This window comes from Nerophis ophidion, linkage group LG13 (assembly GCF_033978795.1).
Source record: "Nerophis ophidion isolate RoL-2023_Sa linkage group LG13, RoL_Noph_v1.0, whole genome shotgun sequence".
NCBI classification, from domain to species: Eukaryota; Metazoa; Chordata; class Actinopteri; order Syngnathiformes; family Syngnathidae; genus Nerophis; species Nerophis ophidion.
This window is the reverse complement of record NC_084623.1, coordinates 14955408-14979086: the sequence shown is the minus strand read 5'-3', so window position 1 is coordinate 14979086 and position 23679 is coordinate 14955408. Positions and strand designations below refer to the sequence as shown.

The 23679-nt window shown below is 38.9% G+C and overlaps 1 protein-coding gene across 1 annotated transcript in view; it reads left to right on the top strand.

The window, feature by feature from the left end:
* dnah7 (dynein, axonemal, heavy chain 7) overlaps nucleotides 1-23679 on the top strand; it is a 196503-nt gene that overhangs the window by 126471 nt on the left and 46353 nt on the right. The window contains exons 53-61 of the mRNA XM_061918446.1: nucleotides 2885-3011; nucleotides 3111-3305; nucleotides 14553-14645; nucleotides 14712-14888; nucleotides 15058-15219; nucleotides 17895-18095; nucleotides 18282-18443; nucleotides 18964-19146; nucleotides 21452-21589. Coding sequence (XP_061774430.1) covers nucleotides 2885-3011; nucleotides 3111-3305; nucleotides 14553-14645; nucleotides 14712-14888; nucleotides 15058-15219; nucleotides 17895-18095; nucleotides 18282-18443; nucleotides 18964-19146; nucleotides 21452-21589 — 1438 coding nt within the window. The remainder of the gene's footprint in view (nucleotides 1-2884; nucleotides 3012-3110; nucleotides 3306-14552; nucleotides 14646-14711; nucleotides 14889-15057; nucleotides 15220-17894; nucleotides 18096-18281; nucleotides 18444-18963; nucleotides 19147-21451; nucleotides 21590-23679) is intronic.

Here is a 23679-nt window from a genome sequence, read left to right as displayed (position 1 = left end):
TTTCCTCCTCGTACTTCTTCAGTACTTCTTTTTTAAACAGTGTTTTTGTCACGCCTGTAAATCTGGTTTTATGTTTGATCATGTTTTGTTTTGTTTTCTGGACACTTGTTCCGTTTTTTTCACTTCCTGATTTGTTTTTGTTACCATAGCGACTCATTAGTTTCCACCTCTTTCTCCTAGTCACGCCCCGATCATCAGCCTCTCACACCTGTTTCTAGTTACCACGGCCATTATTTATGCCACTTGCTTTCTGTTTATCGTTCTGGGATTTTTGCATTCTGCCTCATGCCTGCATTTCTCGTACAAACCTTCACGTCTTGCCACGCTGCTAAACTTTTGGACCACGCCACGTACGATCCGTGTATTTTTTCGCCTAAGTGCAAGTTTTTTGTTTATTGAGTATCTTTGTTAGCATCTTTTGTTTATTTATAGATAGCCATGCCATCGTGCTGTTTTTGTTAAAGTTTTAATATAGATTATTAGCCGCCACCGAGCGCGTTCTTTGTTTTCCCTTTTTGTATTTTAGTAATAAATAAAATGTACTTACGTTCATGCCTGACCCGTCCCACATCATCCTTGCATCGAGGAAGCACAAACAACCACATGACAGTTTTAAATTAAATCATGCTAAAACACATTTTTAACTTGTCGCCTAAGTTGTTCCACAGGTTGACTCCACGCACTGAAATGCACATTGATTTTAAAGTTGCTCTATATTTAGGCAAATATAATTTGTTGTTTCCTCTTAAACTGTAACTATGGTGATCATCTCTATCATGGAATAGGTTCTGTATATTGGATGGTAGAGAGTTTTGGGACGCCCTAAACATAATTTGAGGAGTTTTAAAGTTAATCACATCGTTCGGTTTAAGTTGCTTTAAGTCCATAAATAGTGGATTTGAATGATGTCCGTAGTAAACATTGGACACAATCCTAATGGCCTTTTTCTGCAGATTGACTAAAGGCTGTAGATGTGATTTATAACAATTTCCCTACACTTCATTAGTGTTCAATAGATGACATGATCTCCTCATCATTCCAACACATTTAGCAACTTTTGTCCTCAGCTAACTTTTATGAGGCTTCCATGAGATATTTTCGTCTATCACCACTCCTAAGAAATAATTTTATTGAACATATTCCATTGGTGTATCATCAATAACAATCCTGATCGGTATAATACTTTTGCAATTGCTAAAGAGCATTATTTTGGTCTTTTTTAAATTCAGAGACAATTTGTTTGTATTAAAAAACCTCTATTATCAACAATACAATTGTTCAAATGCAACAATACGTATATGTAATGATAACTTGAAATACAAAAGAAAGCAGATACATGGAGGGGAACAAAGAGAGGCAAACTATATTAACTTTGTAGATTGTTATAGTAACAATAAGTTAAGCTTTGTCAGTGTGCCATGTGTTACCCGGTTTCCCGTAATCAATGCTTACTTATATAGCCCTGAATCACGAGTGTCTCAAAGGGCTGCACAAGCCACAACGACATCCTCGACTCAGATCCCACATCAGGACAAAGAATATTACGTTAATATATGTTTGATGAAACATAATTATATGCATGAGTGTATCTCGGTTGGTTTTATTTGGTGGGAAATAGGCTGAAATGGCACTTTGTGTGGTGAAGGTTGCCGACCCCTGGCCTCTACCGATCGGACACAAGTGTTCAGTCTTGACAAAGGTCTGCGCTTTCTTCAGCATGCTTCATGATGCTTGAAGTGTCACAGAGTATTAGGTTTAGTTATTTTCCTTTAGACCAAGGGTCACCAACCTTTTTGAAACCAAGAGCTACTTCTTGGGTACTGATTAATGCGAAGGGCTACCAGTTTGATGCACACTTAAATAAATTGCCTGAAATAGCCAATTTGCTTAATCTACCTTTAATAAATAAATCTATATATATAAAAAAATGGTTATTTCTGTCTGTCATTCCGTCGTACATTTTTTTTCCTTTTACGGAAGGTTTTTTGTAGAGAATAAATGATGAAAAAAACACTCAATTGAACGGTTTAAAAGAGGAGAAAACACGAAAAAAAATGAAAATTTAATTTTGAAACATAGTTTATCTTCAATTTCGACTCTTTGAAATTAAAAATTCAACCGAAAAAAATAAAGAGAAAAACTAGCTAATTCGAATCTTTTTGAAAAAATTTTAAAAAATATTTATGGAACATCATTAGTAATTTTTCCTGATTAAGATTAATTTTAGAATTTTGATGACATGTTTAAAATAGGTTAAAATCTAATCTGCACTTTGTTATATAACAAATTGGACCAAGCTATATTTCTAACAAAGACAAATCATTATTTCTTCTAGATTTTCCAGAACAAAAATTTTCACAAATATTCTTTGTCAAAAAAACAGAAGCTAAAATGAAGAATTAAATTAAAATGTATTTATTATTCTTTACAATAAAAAAAATACTTGAACATTGATTTAGATTGTCAGGAAAGAAGAGAAAGGAATTTAATAGATACAAAGGTATATGTGTTTAAAAATCTTAAAATCATTTTTAAGGTTGCATTTTTTCTCTAAAATTGTCTTTCTGAAAGTTATAAGAAGCAAAGTAAAAAAATAAATGAATTTATTTAAACAAGTGAAGACCAAGTGGTTAAAATATTTTCTGGGATTTTCAGATTCTATTTGAGCTTTGTCTTTCTTAGTCTTAAAAAGGTCGAGCAAAGCGAGACTAGCTTGCTAGTAAATAAAAAAAATAGAGGTAGCTCACTGGTAAGTGCTGCTATTTGAACTATTTTGAGTACAGGCCAGCGGGCTACTCATCTGGTCTTTACGGACCCCTGCTTTAGACTATATTAAACATATGCTGCGCATTATTAAGTCCTAACTCATTCATCTTTTTTCCAGGCTGAATATTCTGAGAGATCACTTTACTTACTCGCTGTACGTCAATGTGTGCCGCTCACTCTTTGAGAAGGATAAGCTGCTCTTTTCCTTCTGCCTCTGCGTCAGTCTACTGATGCACGGCTCCATGGTAGGAAAATACACACCTGACAGACTGTAACTTATTGTCGAGCAATATCGCTTACAAACTTGCGCACCAAAAGATTTGAGTTGCATCCTCATATCTTAGATCAATGAGGACGACTGGCACTTCCTTTTGACGGGTGGCGTTGGGCTGGACAACCCCTACTCAAATCCCTGCACATGGCTCCCCAAGAAGTCCTGGGACGAGATCTGCCGGCTGGATGCAATGGAGCCATTCAAAGGCCTGCGCCGTGATATGACTCAAAACAGGAATATGTGGAAGGAGGTCTATGACAGCACAGTAAGTGTCATCATCCGAGTCATGGCTGATTAATACCTTGTCTCAAATGGTTTTGTAGTAAGTTTACCTGAGCAATATAGTTCCTGACGAACCCTGATTTTTTAAAACTTGAAACACTAATAAAGGTCCCTTATTACACTATTTTTTTCCACAAAATTTTAGATACATCTTAAACATTCCACAATATTGTATCCCAACTGTGTTGTCCAAAGTCTAGCTTTGAATCCTGGAAATGATCAGTTTAAAGGAGACCTTCGTTGGTTTTAATTACATTTGAAACGCCTTCTTGCGGTCCAAATACTATGTATTTAATGTACTTAAGTGTAAATGTTGTGTTAGGTTTTAGACTTAGACTTAGACAAACTTTAATGATCCACAATGGAAATTGTTCCACACAGTAGCTCAGTTACAATGATGGAAAGTGTAAGGATAGAAAGGACAATGCAGGTATAAATAGACTAAATATAGCGATATAAAATATAACATATATCCTTAATATTTACATAGTATATGAACAGTATATTATATATACTGATATAGTATATTATGTCTATATCAGATTGCTACCGGGCCACAGAAGAATTTTTTGTTCATTTTTATATAAAAAAAAAATAAAAAAAATAATGTTTTATATATATTTTTTATTTTTATTAAATCAACATAAAAAACACAATATACACTTACAATTAGTGCACCAAGCACAAAAACCTCCCTTTTTCATGACAAAAACGTCCCTTTTTCATGACAAAGAAAAAAAAAAAGGATTCTCTGCCCCCAACCCCCCAACAAATTATTAAGCGTTGACCGGTCCACGGATACAAAAAGGTTGGTGGGGACCACTGGTCTATATCATATATACAATATATACCAATTACCATGTACAATATTACAGTATATGTGACAGTTTCAGCATAAAATGGAGAGTAAATCCAGCAGAAAATAGACTTTAAAAACAAAGAGAAGTAGCTAACATAGAAGGTGTGAGGTAATAGGCATCATTAATTGCTGTATGGCGAGGGATTATACCGCTGGATGGGGTGCGGAATGAAGGGGTTCTGTTTTGATCCACAGTCCATTTTATAACCCAGTTGTTTGAGTCTGTTCGCAAGATGTTTGATTCTGGAGTTGTTTCGAGATTGCAAATGAAACCATGAAGTCCCTCTCCAAAAATATCGTAATTTATCTTTTTGTAATGTACACTGTTTAAATATATATCCTGAAGTCGTCATTTTAATGTAGATGCACTGCACGAGTCCGACTGCTTCTAAAATGCTCATAAAAAGTGGTAGATGTCTCCTGCATGTTTGAAAACTTAACAAAACACCACAGGTAACATGAATGTGTAGTAAAAATGATCAAGTGTCTCTTTGGTGAAAGCCCCATACTGTACATGCAAAATACCATCTTGAATAATTTTTAATTGCACATACAGTCTTAGTAGATCACACGAAACATGCCCATTTATTGTACACGCTATTTAATTGTTTGCACACAAAAGTTTTGTGCATTGCATTTGGATCTTAGTAAATCAGGCTAAGTACTGTATCTCTTCCCTACCAGTAACTGAAATCACTGAATACATCGAAAATCCAATTAACATAACTAATAATACATTTCAAACCTTTCAGCTCAGCAAAACAACAAAATCAAAAGCATTCCAAAAAATAATACCTGCCAATAACCTTCTTTCAGACACCCCAGTAGCCCTTCAAACTGCAAAATAGTCAAATGATCTCTGCCTCTTGTGTGCCAACACAGAAATCTGGACCCAGGTCTCCAAATGTACAGCTCATACAACATAAAAAGGACACACATAATATGCTGATAATGCTTGTTAGAGAGACCAGATAATTTTCTTCTGTTGAAAATGTCGACCCATTCACTCCAGGAAAGCAATTACGGGAAAATGTTTTAGAAGGTTGTACGATCTCATCCTTGCCAGCCCCCTCTGCCTGCTAGGAGATTTGACTTAGATCAGTATTCAACCTTAGTATGGAAAAACCCTCCAGTTTTGTCTAACGATCATTTTGAAAATCATCCTTAAAGTCCAAAAAAATATATTTTGTTGTATTTGCTATTCCGCCCGGTGGCTGTATGGACATCATCCTTGTAATGCACTTCACAGCTTTAACACACACATAGATTTTAAAAAGGTATACAAAGTCAATAGGGTTCACTCAGGGCTCACTTGGGGCAGTTTGCAGTGCAGGAGTGTGCCGTAGCCTTGTGTGCGCCACCACCCTTCCAACTTTCCTTCATTCGAAATGCATTCACCATGCCCGTACCCTTTAGGCAATCGTCACAGGGAGATTCTGAAGGTCATGTTTTCCAATTGGACAGTTGGTATGCATGACTGGTTTTAGTCATCTTAGATAGTGGTGGGCCTTGGGGCCTTCCTTGGGCTCCAGATTAGCTTGGACATACGGCTATAGCATCACTTTATTAGCACCTCGAGACAAATAAGGTGCACACACATTTTGGAGGCTATTGTAATTGTCGAATTGACATTTGGCAGATGTTTGCCTGGAACTATCAATCCGAATTTCCAAAAAATGTCAATGCAAGTTAAAGAGACAATTGTGACATTCTTAACGGACTACAATGCTCAGAATTCTTATTCCTATCATTTTTTTGTCCTTTGCTGATTGATGAGCTGTCTTCAAAATGCTTCTTTTAAGTACAAAGGTACTGTTTGGACCGTCCCAGATTATTTCATTCTAAAAATGTGGCAAAGTGACCAGGATTGAAGATTAACATTTTAGTCTGTAAAAATGATAAAGTATAAACTATAGCAAAACCAAAGCTGAAGAGAAGACCAGGCTGTCTAAAGTCTGGCACATTCTCTGAAAATGGTCGCTCGTCACACAAGCTTTTGTCCATCTTCCTGCCCCGCTGAGAGACCAACATGTGTATATGCGTACAGATCAGAAATAGGGTGAAATCCTTGTTTCATCTCTTCAAGGCAAATCGAAGGCCAAAGCAAGCGACATTTATGGTGTTCCATTTTGCCAGAAGGTGGAAAATTATAGGAAAACTGCACGTTTTATTTTTGCCTTTCGTTTTCAATCATTATGAAAGACATGACCATGGATGATCCTTTTATTTTTTCATGAAATCTAATTATTAAATAAACGTAAATAAAAGTCCACTTACACCGGAGCCAATGGGAGCTCCACTATTTCGCCCATAAAATCCTATAAATAACCGTTCAAAAACATTACTCAATTTACATTTTGTGACTTGAATATTAACCAAGTATTAGTGATATTGTTATTATCAGAGTTAACTTCGACAAAATATTAATAGCGGGGAGGCGATCACTTACTGTGTGCCAATCCTTACATATATATATATATATATATATATATATATATATATATATATATATATATATATATATGTATATATATATATATATATATATATGTATATATACATATATATATATATATGTATATATATACATATATATGTACATATATACATAATTTCGCCACACCTATTGTGTATGTGTGTATGTATGCATGTATATATATATGTATATATATATGTATGTATATATATATATATATATATATATATATATATATATATATATATATATATACATGAGTGCATATTATTATAATAATGCAATGGATATTTAATTAATAATTATTATACTTGGATATTATGGGTATGTGAAAGTTTCACTCAACGTCTTTGCTTCTGTGACAACCTCCCTGAAATTAAAAAAAAAAAATCAGAAATATCAAGCAGCTAAAATGTGCCAAACGTGGATAAGTGTGTAGAAAGTGTTTTACATTTTTCCCATCATTTCTTTTAATAGATTTATTTTTATTTTTATGTTGATTAGATGTTTTTTTTTATAATAATATAGTTCATTGAGCCGGTTGTGTTATGTGTGACCATGTTTGTTGAATGTATGTGCTGGTTGATTTGGAGACTCTGCACCATGACTAGGGAAGGTTGCTTGGATTAGGTCATGATGAAGAAATACTGTGCTGTATGTTTTTGCAAATAAAATAATGGTTGACTAACTTTTATTGGCCACCAGATGGTGACAACATGGCAGCTATTTATTAGACAATTGGCAATTTGAATATGATATGAATACACCGCTCTATATTGCTTATTGCACTTGTACTGTCCAGTGGGCCTCAGAGGTGATGCAGCACCTAACCGGCTAAATATGTCAATACCGCAGCATAATCTAATTAGCTCTCTGCGATCACCCCGCCACTAAAAATAGTTTGTCTACATTGGCAGATGTAATAACAATATCACTAATACTTGGTTAATATTCAGGTCACAAGACGTAAATGGAGTACTGGTGGCAGTTTTTGGATGGTTATTTAGAGGGCTTTATTGGGTGAATAGTATACTCTCATTAGCTGCATATTTAGCCACCTTGTACTGGCCGTAATTTATGGTTTTGAATGCATGAAAAAAGGCACTGTCTTACATAGTATTTGTGAATGATGAGCAATGACCTTTCTTGGAGATTTGCCTTAACACGAACTATTAACACCAGCAAGAAAGTGCAAGAGGAATTGTTTGCCTGTGAGGATATACACTGTCTTTTTGATGATAAAGTAACTGCAACTTTATCTAATTAAATCTTTTCATTACGTATTTTGCCAGAAGCAGCTGTGTTATCTGGTTGCGTGAAAAGCTGTTAAATCGATATGTGGTGCGCATGATGCTGTATGCAGCGCACTTGCTTGTCTTGCTGCTGTCACACAGATGCACACGCGCTCTGATTAATAATCAACCCACTTCGCCACTACGTTTATATCTAATTAAATCTAGTGTGTTCCGGTTGCAGAATTTACATTAGCCCAGTCTAGTTTATTGAGCAGCTGTTCAGTCAAGCGCGCGCGCACTTAAACACGCATACATCCTTTGCACGCACGCACACACACACACACACACACACAATCCCCATAAGTTTGTCGGTGTGTCTGACTCACAGCACCTGCCACAACTCTGGACAAACAGCCCTCGGGAGATAAATCTTTTTTTTTTCTTTCTAGCATTGCACTAGTGCACGTTCTTCCAACGTATCGTATTACTCCGTTCCAGTTGTGCGCACTTTTTCTGTTTCAACGCATCTTTCTTTTTTTTAAATATTTAAATATTTGTCATGCTATCCATATTACCTAACGACAAATCACCACTCTTTTTGCAATGGTTTAATCTTGAAACAGCTCAATTTAAAACAAAGCACTCCTAATTTCTGTCAGGTTCAAACAATGATGACATTTATTAAACAGGCAAGAAACAAGGAATTAAACACAGACAGGATTCACTTTAGCTCAATTAGGAGAAACCCGTAGACCTGTACCCTTGTACGGTGTCGTCCCACGCTCTGACGAAAGGTTTCACACCTCTTTTATTTGGACTTTCCCTGATTACATGGCAACCGCTGTTTCTAAGGGGAGAGATGGGTCGTAAACAGACTTTGCCTTTGGTCACAAAAAAGTTGAAAGAAAAGATGCCTTGAGCTTGCGTCAGGTCCTGCCTCCTCCCCGCTTTGTTGATCTCGGGTCAAGACAAAATCTTCCTGTGGATAACAATAGATCAAAGAAACCGACGCCTTCATGTCGCTTCCCATCGTACACAGTGGAGTTTTACAAGCCTTCTGCTTGGCAAGATCAAAGACAACTTTTGTCTGCTCGCCGGGGACTCATTGAAACACAAGAATGTGATAACTTAGATACAATTATTCTGACAATTTCCTTCCAAACAGATTGGCATAAAGCCTCTTGATGTTAAAGGTCAGGATCTGATTGCTGAGCTGCAACAAAAACGAGACGTACATGTAGGTGTCACAGAAACACTACCACAACGTTACTAACGATCGTTCGTAAAAAGTAACATACAAAAAGATCATGACGCCAAGACGATAAAAAAAAGTGGTGCGGATAATAACCAGGCAAACAAAATACGAGATGCCAGACTATTAGCAAGAATCAGGAAGACAGCAAAAGGTTAAACAGAAGCACTAAAAAGAACTAGAGTTGGCAAAAGGCAGAACAAAAAGAGGAGTCGTATAACTGTACAGTAGGTACCACTAATTTTGCTTAATCCTTGACATTATAAGTGTGTGTGAAGAAGGCAGTACCGACCTGATAAAACCTGATAAGTCAGAAAGAGAAAGCGATGATGCAGTATTATCTGCTTACAGATACTTACTGATACTACTTACTGAATTTCCCCCAGGTATCAATAAAGTACTTTCTATTCTATCTATTCTATGGTACCTGGGGGGTTTATTTGAGCACACTACAACTAGTCCTGGATAGTCCCACTTAAGGATGTCTGATATTATCGGCCGATAAATGCTTTAAAATGTAAAATCGGAAATTATCGATATCGGTTTAAAAATAATCGGTATCCGTTTACAAAAAGTTAAATGTATGACTTTTTAAAACGCCGCTGTGTACACGGACGTAAGGAGGAGTACAGAGCGCCAATGAACCTTAAAGGCACTGCCTTTGCGTGCCGGCCCAGTCACATAGTATGTACGGCTTTTCACACACACAAATAAATGCAACGCATACTTGGTCAACAGCCATACAGGTCACACTGAGGGTGGCCGTATGAAAAACTTTAACACGGTTACAAATATGTGCCACACTGTGAAGCCACACCAAACAAGAATGACAAACACATTTTGGGAGAACATCCGCACCGTAAAACAACATAAACACAACAGAACAAATACCCAGAACCCCTTGCAGCACTAACTTTTTCAGGACGCTACAATATACACCCCCCGCTACCCTCTACTCCCCCCACGTCAACCCCGCCGCCACCCCCAACCCCGCCCACCTCAACCTCCTCATGCTCTCTCAGGGAGAGCATGTCCCAAATTCCAAGCTGCTGTTTTGAGGCAGCACTTTGTGACTTCAATAATAAATATGGCAGTGCCATGATGGCATTTTTTTCCATAGCTAGAGTTGATTTATTTTGGAAAACCTTGTTACATTGTTTAATGCATCCAGCGGAGCATCACAACAAAATTAGGCATAATAATGTGTTAATTCTATGACTGTATATATCGGTATCGGTAGATATCGGAATCGGTAATTAAGAGTTGGACAATATTGGAATATTGGATATCGGCAAAAAAGCCATTATCGGACATGTCTAGTCCCACTCCTTAATGCTTCAGTCACATGCAAAATTCTCACAAGAACCAGGCAGAAATACAACCTTACCTACTGTACGATGCTGGCAAACGTCTCAGGACAAGACAAAAACAAGTTGTGCAATTTGCCATCTTCCAGGTGTGAGCGCAGAGCCAACAAAGGAGGCTACTGGGGGATTGTGTTAAACTCTGCCTTGTTTGAATAATAAATAACAAAATCTCCCTTTTTTTTGTCAAATCTATGGCAATTTTTAAGGGAAATAAACAAGTGAAGTGAAGTGAATTATATTTATATAGCGCTTTTCTCTAGTGACTCAAAGCGCTTTACATAGTGAAACCCAATATCTAAGTTACATTTAAACCAGTGTGGGTGGCACTGGGAGCACGTGGGTAAAGTGTCTTGCCCAAGGACACAACGGCAGTGACTAGGATGGCGGAAGCGGGAATCGAACCTGCAACCCTCAAGTTGCTGGCACGGCCACTTTAACAACCGAGCTATACCGCCCCGTTATATCCTCCATTTAGTCAAGTTAGATGTCTTTTTGGCATTGCGCCAGAGCTGAGGTCATCACAAACTGTGGTTTAGCCTTTTTTGAGGTGGAAAATGTCGCAAATCAGTATTTTGTTTGGAGTATTACAACTTTAGAATATTCACATATAACTTTGAGAGCAGGGGTTCTTTTTCTGACTTCGGGGCCCAATTTTTCAGTGACTAGGATGGCGGAAGCGGGAATCGAACCTGCAACCCTCAAGTTGCTGGCACGGCCCACTCTACCAACCGAGCTATACTGCCCCACAAATGTAATGTGTTCTAACTGGCTGCAAGGTGTCAGTAATGTCACATGGATGTGCTCTAGTACTTACATACTGTACGTGACTAAAGCTGTAGCGCTCCTTCCTGTAGTGTGGATGTTGTTACGTGTACAGGGGAGGAAGACTGCACAGACAGCAGAGACGTCGTTAACTCTATATTTATGGGTTGTACTTGTATAGCGCTTTTCTACCTTCAAGGTACTCAAAGCGCTTTGACACTACTTCCACATTTACCCATTCACACACACATTCACACACTGATGGAGGGAGCTGCCATGCAAGGCGCCAACCAGCACCCATCAGGAGCAAGGGTGAAGTGTCTTGCTCAGGACACAATTTATATATTAATAAGAAATGGAGTGTGTAAACTAATCCAAAATGTCTGTGTGTGTGTGACTATGTGTAGAGATTAGCTGTAGTGTGTTACCGGTAGTGTTGAGCGAGGTGCGAAACTCCAAGAGGGGCAAGGCAGGCTCGGAGGTCCGAGAGCAGGCGTGAAATCAAGGGCAGGAGTGAGGCGTCAAAAGTCTGTGTCCGGGCGGGAGGTCGAGATCCCAAAGGGGCAGCCAGGGAACCAGAGGGGATACGGGAGACGAGACACACAGCTCGTAACGCTGGAACGGAGGAAAGGCTGCTGGATCGACAAGGGACACGAGACGAAATTAACACGGAAGGGTAGAAACACAGAGAGAGAGAGATTGCATAGAGCTAGGAGTTGTTGGCTTACTCTACGGGAACAGGTCGCTACGTTCTGCCCGGAAACCAAGTTTGCACAGGCTTAAGAAGCCCAGGTAGCTCATCATTGGCAGGTGTGCTGATTGCAGATGGAAGGTGCAGCGCAGAGATGAATGCGCACTGGGGTGTGCCTTGGCCATGACAGATTCAGCGGTCTAATGCTCTGTTTGGTGCACAGTGTTGGTCATCTTGCCTTAAAAAAGTTTTTAGTTATAGTTACAAATTACAAAGAAGTTATTGAATTAGTAGTTACCTCATTGTAAGCAAAACTAGTTACTCATTAAAGTAACTGAGACATTATTTTTCATTTTGTTATTTTATACGCTATTTAGTTCGTACATCTTTATTGTCAAATATAATAATATTAACTGATCGATGAATAAAACCACTGTATACAGTACTTTAGAGCATTTGGTATTGATCAATAGTTTGCAGTGTGTCATATGATAGCCATAGAAATAAAAATGTGTTAAAATATAAATATTCCGTAAAGTAACATCAAACATTGAAAGTACAAATCCCAATATGGTACCAAAAATGTAATCGTTGGTGATAAGACACAAAAGAGCATTCGGCCTTTAAGTAGTGCAATCCTCTGCATCTTTATTCCAACATACAGTCTGAAATAACTTTGGATAAAACTGTGACCAAGTTTTGGGCAAATTAATGACATGCATTCAAGTAAAACCTTTTTTAAAAAAAATCCTGAATTACATTCTGACAATAAATTTCATTTGTGTATAAATATTTGGGTCTTTTCTTAAGCTAATTTTATTATGCAACAGGGCAGGTTTAGGCAGGCATACAGTAGGAATGGGATTAACTTGACCCCATTTGTCATGGTTTAACTGACACATGAATAGTGAAACATTGGGGGTGCATTATGTTTACTTCAGCCCCCACACTGCAAAAAGTCAGTGTTCAAAAACAAGAAAAAAATTACAAAAATTAGGGGTATTTTATTTGAACTAAGCAAAATTATCTGCCAATAAAACAAGAAAATGTGCCTTGTCAAGACTTTCCGAAACAAGTAAAATTAGCTAACCTCAATGAACCCAAAAATACCTTAAAATAAGTATATTCTGTAACAACTGTACTACTATATGAGTACATATTTTCTATTGTTTCATTGAAAATAAAACAGCAAATTGTATTTGGCTGTCATCTGTTTTAATATGAGACACAATTGTGTCAAAGTCATGATTTTTTTTGTACATGCTTGAAATAAGAAATTATTACTTTAACTAATTAAAAAAAATGTTTATACCTTTGAGTGTTGATGACACAGCTTTGCAGCAGTTGATATTCTAGTTTCAAGCATGTTTTACTCAATATAGGTCATAAAATCTCAGCAACAAGATGTAATATCTTACTGAGATCATTTAGGACCAAAATCCTTAAAAGAAGTAAAAGACTCTAACATAAAATCTGCTTAGTGGGAAGAATTATCTTATCAGACAGAAAATAAGCAAATATCACCCTTATTTGAGATACGCAATCTTACTTAGATTTCAGTTTTTGCAGTGCAGATGGTAGTTGAGTGTTGAATATCTTAAAATGTGTTTTGTAGTAATTCCTACTTTGACCACAGCGTCAGTGGCTATGTAAAGTGTTACTTTACATCATTATTATTATTTAGGAATAGCCATACTTGCCAACCTTAAGACCTCCGATTTCGGGGGGTGGGGGGTGTGGTCGGGGGTGGAGCGGAGGCGTTGTTTGGGGCGCGGTTGGGGCAGGCCGTGGTTAAGAGGGGAGGAGTATATTTACATCTACAATTCACCAACTGGAGTATTTTATATATATTTCATATATATATATATATATATACATGAAATACTTTACTTTCAGTTAATTCTAGCTATATATATTTATTTTATTACATATATAAATAAAATAAATAGTTGAATTTCAGACGGCACCTATCAAATACACAGTAATAAAAACACAGTTGTTCTACTAACTGTACTGGGCTTGCCGGTTACTAAAAAACAACAACAACACTTACCTTTCACTATTTGAGTAACCTTTCTTCTGACATTTGCGTACTGGCGAGAGTCACTTGCCGTCAGGTGCGCAACACCACATAAATCGTTGGCCAATCAAAAAGAAACCCCATAACGCTATGGCCAACATTCACCAGGAGATGGCGTTACAGATGGCGTCGCCAAGGCTGTAACTTCCTCCTTCTGCTACGTCTCCTTGTGTGTGCAGTTTTTTATTAAAATCCGTAGATGTTGGAACGTGATTGCGCAGGCAAGCTGTTTGTATAGTGGGAAAGCGGACTTGAAGACAGGCTGTCCCCACTCAGGTCCGCATGGAGCTGGAGGGTTATGTCCTCCAGCTTCGCTGAATTTCGGGAGATTTTCGGGAGAAAATTTCTTCCGGGAGGTTTTCGGGAGAGGCGCTGAATTTCGTGAGGGTTGGCAAGTATGGGAATAGCCCTCTGCAGTAAAGCTCATTCAAAAAACCAAGTAACCAAACTGATGTTGAATACATTATCTTTACTAATTGGCTTATATGTTGTTCCGTGCCTGCTTTAGAACCCCCACCAAACTCCCCTCCCTAACGAGTGGCAGGAGAAGCTGACCCAGTTTCAAAGGATGCTGGTGATCCGATGTCTCCGACCAGACAAGGTCAGCACTTGTCATGTTTTCCATGGATACCGCAAAGTCACCTAATTACACCGATGCCTTCCCCAGATTATTCCCATGGTACAGGAGTTTGTTTCTTCCAGTTTGGGCCGCCCCTTTATTGAAGCCCCGCCCTTCAACCTGAGTAATACCTTCGGTGACAGCCACTGTTGCGCCCCTCTCATTTTCATCCTGTCGCCGGGTTCCGACCCCATGGCGGCTTTGCTCAAGTTTGGACATGAAATGGTACTTACACACGTAACACTCACCATCTATGAAACCTGGTCTTTCCAGGAATTGAAGCCAGTACTCATCCCACACACAAGTCCTAAAAAATGACATTTTTTATAATAAATAAAGGCATCATTTCCCTGTCCAAAGTTTTTACACATGCTCAAATGCTCTTGTGTTACAGGGCTTCACGGGGGATAAGCTGACGTCACTTTCTCTGGGCCAAGGCCAGGGTCCCATTGCTATGAAAATGATTGAAGGAGGCATTGCTGACGGGACCTGGGTGGTTCTCCAGAACTGTCATTTAGCCACATCATGGATGTCCACATTGGAGAGAGTCTGTGAGGTTAGAATGCCCAGATTTACACATAGCATAATACCATACCATACCATATCAACTTTATTTATATAGCCCTTTAAAAACAACCACAGTTGAAGAACAAAGGGCTGTAAACCACAAAGAAATAAAGGCAAAGGACAGACTAAAAAAAAACATTTAAAACAGAAGTAAAATACACATTGAAATAGCAAATACAAATTACCCTAAGAACAATCTGTTAGATAAAAAGCAATTAAAAAGTTAAAAACAGTTAAAAACAGTTAAAAAAAGTTAAAAAAAGTTAAAAACAGTTTCAAGTCTCATGCTGGGTTAAAAGCCAGTGAATAAAAGTGCGTTTTACGAAGGGTCTTAAAAATAGCCAAAGAAGGGGCCTGTCTCACATGGAGAGTTTTGGGACCCGCAACAGAGAAGGCTCTGTCCCCTCTGAGCTTGCGCTTTGATTTGGGGACCTCCAGGATCAGCTGATCAGCTGACCTGAGGGACCGGGTGGGGGCATAGAGGCGGAGGAGCTCAGAGAGGTAAGGTGGGGCAAGACCATGTAAGGATTCAAAATTATAATACTATAACAGACATGCTGACATACAGATACTGTATGAAAAACTGTTACGAAATAGCTTCGAAGGTAAAATTTTTCCTTCAGAATATCTACTGAAAAGGCTCACTGTAGGAGTCTAAAGCAGTGCATTTCAACGACTGTGCCGTGGCTCTAAATGGGACTTCGGAATGCAAGTGATAGCCATTATCTTGAGAAAAGACTACCTGTCTAGCTGAACCCCAACATTTGAGTTATGACTTAAAGCAGTTGTTCTCCAGACACTTACACACAAACATCTCCTTTTATGGTCAGGATGCGCTCTCCTGACTTAGCACACACACACCCAGAACAGAAAGGATGAATATAAAAACTGATGGTTTGGCTTCTCCAGCGAGGAGTCCTTCATTTTTTGACCAGAGTTCCTCCAGGTACTGCAGACCTAAATAACGACGCTCGCTTGTAATAAAGCAACTTTTTGTTCAGCAAAGCGTCACTGACGTCTCTTTTGATCCAGCCGCACTCACTGCCTTGTTGGCCTCCTGCCCGGAGTGGGTGACAAGACCAGAAATACACTTCACTACCTTTTTTCTAGACTGCAAAACTGCAAGCCTACGCCAAAATGCATGAACCTTATTATTTGATGCTTTTTTATTGTTTAATACGAGTATACAACATTGTAACAACATTTATAAATCAGAAAAGACAAAATATATCAGTATGTAACTATTTAAGTTTTGGGGTTCCTCTGTATTTCAGCCATTAATATTAGACTACTGCAGCGCTTTTTTTGTCGGGATCCCCAGCAAGAACATCCAGAAGCTGCTATACATACAGAATAGTGCTGCTAGGATCCTGACGAAAGTGCAGAAATATGACCATATCACACCAACTCTCAAATCCCTTCACTGGCTTCCTGTTCCACTCATGATTGAATACAAAGTCTCCCTCCTAACCCACCAGTGCCTCCATGGAAATGCCCCCCCCCCCCCCTCTACCTCAAATATCTACTCACCCCCAAATCCTCCACACGACACCTCCGTTCCGGACAGGCTAACCTCCTCCAACCTATGAGGACAAAGCTACGGACAATGGGGTACTGGGCTTTCTGCTCCGCCGCTTCCAGTCTGTGGAATGCTCTCCCTGACCACCTGAGGGTACCACAGACTGTGGTTGCTTTTAAAAAAGGCTTAAAAAACCTTTCTTTTTAAAAAAGCCTTTTTTTTATATTTATATAGGGACGGCGTGGCGCAGTGGGAGAGTGGCCGTGCGCAACCCGAGGGTCACTGGTTCAAATCCCACCTAGAACCAACCTTGTCACGTCCGTTGTGTCCTGAGCAAGACACTTCACCCTTGCTCCTGATGGGTGCTGGTTGGCGCCTTGCATGGCAGCTCCCTCCATCAGTGTGTGAATGTGTGTGTGAATGGGTAAATGTGGAAGTAGTGTCAAAGCGCTTTGAGTACCTTGAAGGTAGAAAAGCGCTATACAAGTACAACCCATTTATCATTTATTTGTATATATATATATATATATATATATATATATGCATACTGGTTCCAGCTATTTGGTTGTTGTAGTTTTTATTTTTATTTATTTTTTATATTTTATATATATTAGTGCGTCTGCCTCACAATTAGAAGTTCCTGCAGTCCTGGGTTCAAATCCAGGCTCGGGATCTTTCTGTGTGGAGTTTGCATGTTCTCCCCGTGAATGCGTGGGTTCCCTCCGGGTACTCCTGCTTCCTCCCACTTCCAAAGACATGCACCTGGGGATAGGTGGATTGGCAACACTAAATTGGCCCTAGTGTGTGAATGTGAGTGTGAATGTTGTCTGTCTATCTGTGTTGGCCTTGCGATGAGCTGGCGACTTGTCCAGGGTGTACCCCGCCTTCCGCCCGATTGTAGCTGAGATAGGCGCCAGCGCCCCCCCACGACCCCAAAAGGGAATAAGCGATAGATAATTGATTATTTTTTATTATCTTTTTATTTGTATTTATTTTTTTAATACGCTGTAACACTTTGAAGTTGTTTACTCAATGTAAAGTGCTTTTTACACATAAAATATATTATTATTATTATTTTTATGCAGTTTTGTATGACCATACAATTTAGTCCTCGACCTAACTGTTGGTGTGGTTGTTTCGAGCAGGAACTGAACCCAGAGTCCACCCACCCCGACTTCAGACTGTGGCTCACCAGTTACCCCTCCCCCACCTTCCCAGTGGCGGTGCTCCAAAATGGGGTGAAGATGACCAACGAGGCGCCAAAGGGCCTGCGGCCTAACATCGCCCGCTCTTTCCTAATGGACCCCATCTCTGACCCGAATTTTTTTGACAGTTCCAGCAAACCGGTGAGAGTGTGTTTGTGTGTGCAGGTGGCTTGCCCTTCTGCCGCCGTTACTGGGTGTTTCATGTTTTGTTACCACCTCACTGTGTGCTTAATCAGTGTCAGCTGTGGAAGCAGTCTTGTCTATTTATCGCCACACCTTCCAGATGCACATTCTTTACATTGTGGCGTACATTCCCCCTCCTTGCAGGTTGTGTTCAGGAAACTCCTGTACGGCCTATGTTTCTTCCATGCGCTGACCCAGGAGAGAAGGAAGTTTGGACCTTTAGGATGGAACATTCCATACGAGTTCAATGAGACTGACCTTCGGATCTCCGTCCAGCAGTTACAGATGTTTCTTGAGCAGCATCAGGTAGACAGGGAGACGATTCATTGCCGACTGCCAGTATTTTATGGATATTGTTGCAGTTGTTTTATTCCCAGCGTCCCAGTACAGTATATCATTACATATTAGGACAAATGAATATACAAGATAGTTAGTTCACGCTTGTAGCCATAATGTATATTGTGGTCCTGCAGTGATTTTTTATTTTATTTAAATAAGTAGGCTCCTTCCCATGTGAGCGTACACCAGCTATATTCATAAATACCGTTGACATTTTTACATACTTAACCCGCGAACCCCAGTTGTAGAAATAGTAATATTCTTTATGAGATGACATTTTCATTACATAACCAAAGTGTCACTGAATTATTTTTAAATGTAAGCCTCACTCAAGTAAATGCCACACAGGCCACATCCTGCCCCCTCGTTCAAAGGGAGTTTCAGTAATTTTCTCAGTTAAAAAAGAACACGCACTTGGAAATGACAATTTATTTCAAATTCACAAGATCACTTCCAGGCTGCTTTTTAAAACTGTTGCTGACTGCAGGAAGTGCCGTTTGACGCTCTGCGCTACATGACTGGTGAGTGTAACTATGGAGGACGTGTGACAGATGACTGGGACCGGCGGACCCTGCGCACAATCCTCGCCATTTTCTACGACCAGAAGGTCGTTGACGATCCCAACTATAAGTTTGACCCAAGTGGGATCTACTACGCACCTGAAGGAGATGTAAGTATTGCTGGGAATGACACCGATTATTTCCCTGAAAATTGGTGTGTGTACCAAATAATTTGCCACTTTCCAAGTTTTAAAATTGTATTTATAGAAATGTACCTCGTTTTAAGAGCTATTTCCTTATTTTCAGTCATTGACTAATCTTAATGTTAACATGAATAAATATATTTTTTCTATTCCAGTTAAAAAAAATTAAATAGGGAACATAACTATTCAAATACATTTCCACCACAAATAGAAAATATTGTTTAAAAGATTCTGCAACATCTTGAAGATGCTTAAATTAAAGGGAAACTGCACTTTTTTTTGTAATTTTGTTTTACATTGTTCACAATTCTTTTTTTTTTTTGCATTCTAGCCATAGTAGGTGGCTAGAAATGCAGCTAATGTGAGCAATCCATTCTACCTCTTAATCACGTTAAAAATACATCCCAAAACCGCCAACAATACTTAATTTATGTTCTGTAACCTGTGTAATAACCAAGCTGTGGCGACCATACTTGATACCTCTGAATTCGGGCGATTGTGGGGGGGTTGTATTTATTGCTAGAATTCACTGTAATTCAAGTATTTCTTGTGTGTATGTATATATATATATATATATATATATATACATTTATCAATAAAATAAATACTTGACTTTCAGTGAGGCGTTGAATTCACTGAAATTCAAGTATTTGTTATATATATATATATATATATATATATATATATATATATATATATATATATATATATAATAAAAGCAAAATACTTGAATTTCAGTGTTCATTAATCACACATTTATACACACACATAAAAGTCTGATCTACGAAATGTGCAGGCAGCATACCCCTTCCCCTTCGAGCTGTCCTGGATGAACTGAAATTATATTTTCCAATCATTTTGGAACTTGCAAGCGTACTTCTTCTTACTTGTCGTCACCATGTCTCTTCTTCGTCCTTCTGCTTCGTCTCTGTTATGTTTTTGGACATTACTACTTGCCGTAGTTTTGAAGCAATGCGTGATGGGAATCCGGATGTTGTGTGTCAGTGTATGAACACACGCTGAAAAATAGCTCCGTGCCTGCCTACTTAATGGGTTATAGATAAACCTGTGGATAACGGAGACATATATAATAGTCTCCTTTTCAGGTGAGAGAGGACGCTAAAGGCAGTGCCTTTAAGGCACGAACCCAATATTGTTGTCCAGGTGGAAATCGGGAGAAATTCGGTAGAATGGTTGCCCCGGGAGATTTTCGGGAGGGGCACTGAAATACAGGAGTCACCCGGGAAAATCGGGAGGGTTGGCAAGTATGGTGGCGACATTGCTATTGTAAGCGCGAACACTGAGGAACTTTCTAGCGTAGTAACAAATCGCCCTGCGACGGCATGCTACGATATTAGCCGTAAGCTTGCTTTTGTGTTAGCACCTGAAACACTTTTGAGTTTGTGGTGGATAACACAATGCGATAGTACATCAATCTTACTAAATGAAAAACATGAGCAATCATATTTCTGTAAAGTAGGGCTGGGCAGTATACCGGGATTATAGTAAATACCGGTATATTTTACAAAGCTGTGTATATATTTTAGACAATACCACCACACCGGTACATCTTCTGATGTGTCTTTGTTACGACCGTTTGCTCTTCTCTGTGCCTGACGGGCGAATCACAGAGCATCCTCTTTGGCTCAACCCCAGCCCCTTGCATGTTTACGGAGGCTTCTTTTACGCACAATGATGCACTGCGCATCAAACTTTTTTTTTTTTAAATATGGTGGCACAGTACCGACTTGTCGACTTCAGAGTGATGCAATGCTTTGGTCAGCGACTGCATTTTTGCATGAATGCTACATCATTATTTACACATACACCAATTTGCTTGGAAACCGATACCTCTCTTTGTAGCAACTTTATCCTTCCTCCTCTTTTTTTGTGTTTGGTAGACTGGGTAGAATATGGAAAATTCTCCATGTTATAGGATTAATTAATTAGATGTTAAGTCCATAATGTGGATGTGATTATACGTGTAAATAGTATTAAGTGTGAAGTATTCTGTGAGTAACTCATGTAAACTATCAAACTACTGCAGCAAATGACCACTAATAAGGGTTGGTATACAGTATTTGGTAACACAGGTGCCACTTATGGTATTCTATTTCACTCGGAGCTTGGTTATCAAGTGTCACTTATTCACCCACATCTTTTATTCATGGAGTCACATCTCCATAGTCATTATAACAAATGTCAACTGTCTGAATCCCACTTGTGTTTCTCTCCATGGTCCCTGGATTGCTTTTTTGCATTTCTTTTGCAGTATGACAGCTACATAGAGTACACCAAGGCGCTGCCTCTCAACCCCTCACCAGAGATTTTCGGTATGAATGCCAACGCGGACATCACCAAGGACCAGGCTGAGACACAGCTACTGTTTGATAGCATCTTGCTAACGCAGGTAAATCCTTTTAGACGGTAAAAGTACTGGGATTAATGTAACATATTTCAGTGTTTCACAATAGTGTCTATAAAAAAAGAGTTGTCCTGCCACAACGCTCGCCTCTCTCGCAAGATCTTTTTGTAGACTTGCAGGTTGGTCAAGTGGATGATGTCGCTCACATCGAGGAATGCGATCAATATTAACTGTCCTGCAAATGAACAAAATTAACTAACCTTTCTAGAGTACTTATTGAAATATGTGGACGTAACGTATAGCGAGTAGGGATGTGTCAGGTTCAAACATCTATTAAACAGACGAGAAGCAAGGAATCATGCAGAGACAGAGTTAAATTTTGCTCAATTGAGGAGAGACGTGTTTTGGGCTGTATTCTAGTTACAGATCCAAACTACGTTCTAAAAGTCCAGCCCACGTGCTTCCTCTATTTATTTGGGAGGTCCCTGGTTACATCACTGAAGCTGTCGCTGAGGGAAGGGGGTAATCTCGACAACTCCAGTTAGACAGAATATATGATTATACAAAAATGCAAATGTGCTGACAGTCGTGATATCGCCTTGTCTCTGCTCTGTCTGCGTCACGGTACTCGATGTTCGGCCTTGGCAGTCAGCAGGCAAATTCTGGAAACAAACACTGATACAAGACTGGCTTGCAATCTTTTGGATTGCCAGCTTTGCACAGACAAAAATAAAAATACAATTTCAGCACAACTGATAATAACTATAGCAACGGCCCTTAAGCATAAGAGTTGTGTGATAATATATACACAATAATTCCAACAGGATGTTATGTATAAACTGTAAATTTTTATCACAATTATAATCAGGAAAACACTGCACAGGAGTGTAACAATATCAACAAAATATTTAAAATACTCCCTTATTCTCTTTTATGACTTTTCAATTAAAATCAATAATAGCACAAAATAAAAAAATAAAACCTACTACTTACTTAAATCCTTCTGTTTTTCATCCTCATCTGTGTCTAGTACTTATTTCCTGAATTTGTACAAATGAACATAAACGACAAAAAATGTATTTTGTAAAAATAAAAATATCAATCTAGTCACTCTAGTATCTATCATTTAGTGATAGTAGTACCCTTGGTATCAATGCTACTGATACATGGAGTATCACACCAACAGTTGTTGTAATATTATTCCCTATCTAGCCTTACAATTTATTAATCTACTATTAATTTATTTTTAATAGCTGCTTACTTTCTGCGGGAACGTGGTTTTGCAACAGGTTAAGACCATTTTGCATTTAATAAACATTTTTACAAACGGACTACCAAGGATGTGTGTATTTATAACAAAGTTGTATTCACAGACAGGGAGATTAAAAAAAAAAGGTTTTCTGATCTTATGACTTCTTAAACTTTACTAAGCACTTATTTCTTGTGTTGTTTCTAGCTAGCATAGCGATTCAGTTGTAATAAACCGTCCAACCATTTGTGACAGTAATAATAATATCAAACAGAAGAAGTCTGGAGCTAAAGTCATAGAGAAGTTTCTTAAGTGCAAAATTATGACAAAAGTGTTGGAACTGTGTTTTCAATTGCATTTCCATGTTATTGACAGTTTATTTAAGAAACATTAAATAATTTATCATTAATTGTGTTAGAATTTAATTATTTTAGCACTGCATGATTGTGTGTAAATGTAATATTTATCAGTTTATATGAACCCTTTCTTTGCAATATATTTCCATCCATCCATCCATCATCTTCCGCTTATCCGAGGTCGGGTCGCGGGGGCAGCAGCCTAAGCAGGGAAGCCCAGACTTCCCTATCTCCAGCCACTTCGTCTAGCTCTTCCCGGGGGATCCCGAGGCGTTCCCAGGCCAGCCGGGAGACATAGTCTTCCCAACGTGTCCTGGGTCTTCCCCGTGGCCTCCTACCAGCTGGACGTGCCCTAAACACATCCCTAGGGAGGCGTTCGGGTGGCATCCTGACCAGATGCCCGAACCACCTCATCTGGCTCCTCTCAATGTGGAGGAGCAGCGGCTTTACGTTGAGCTCCTCCCGGATGGCAGAGCTTCTCACCCTATCTCTAAGGGAGAGCCCCGCCACCCGGCGGAGGAAACTCATTT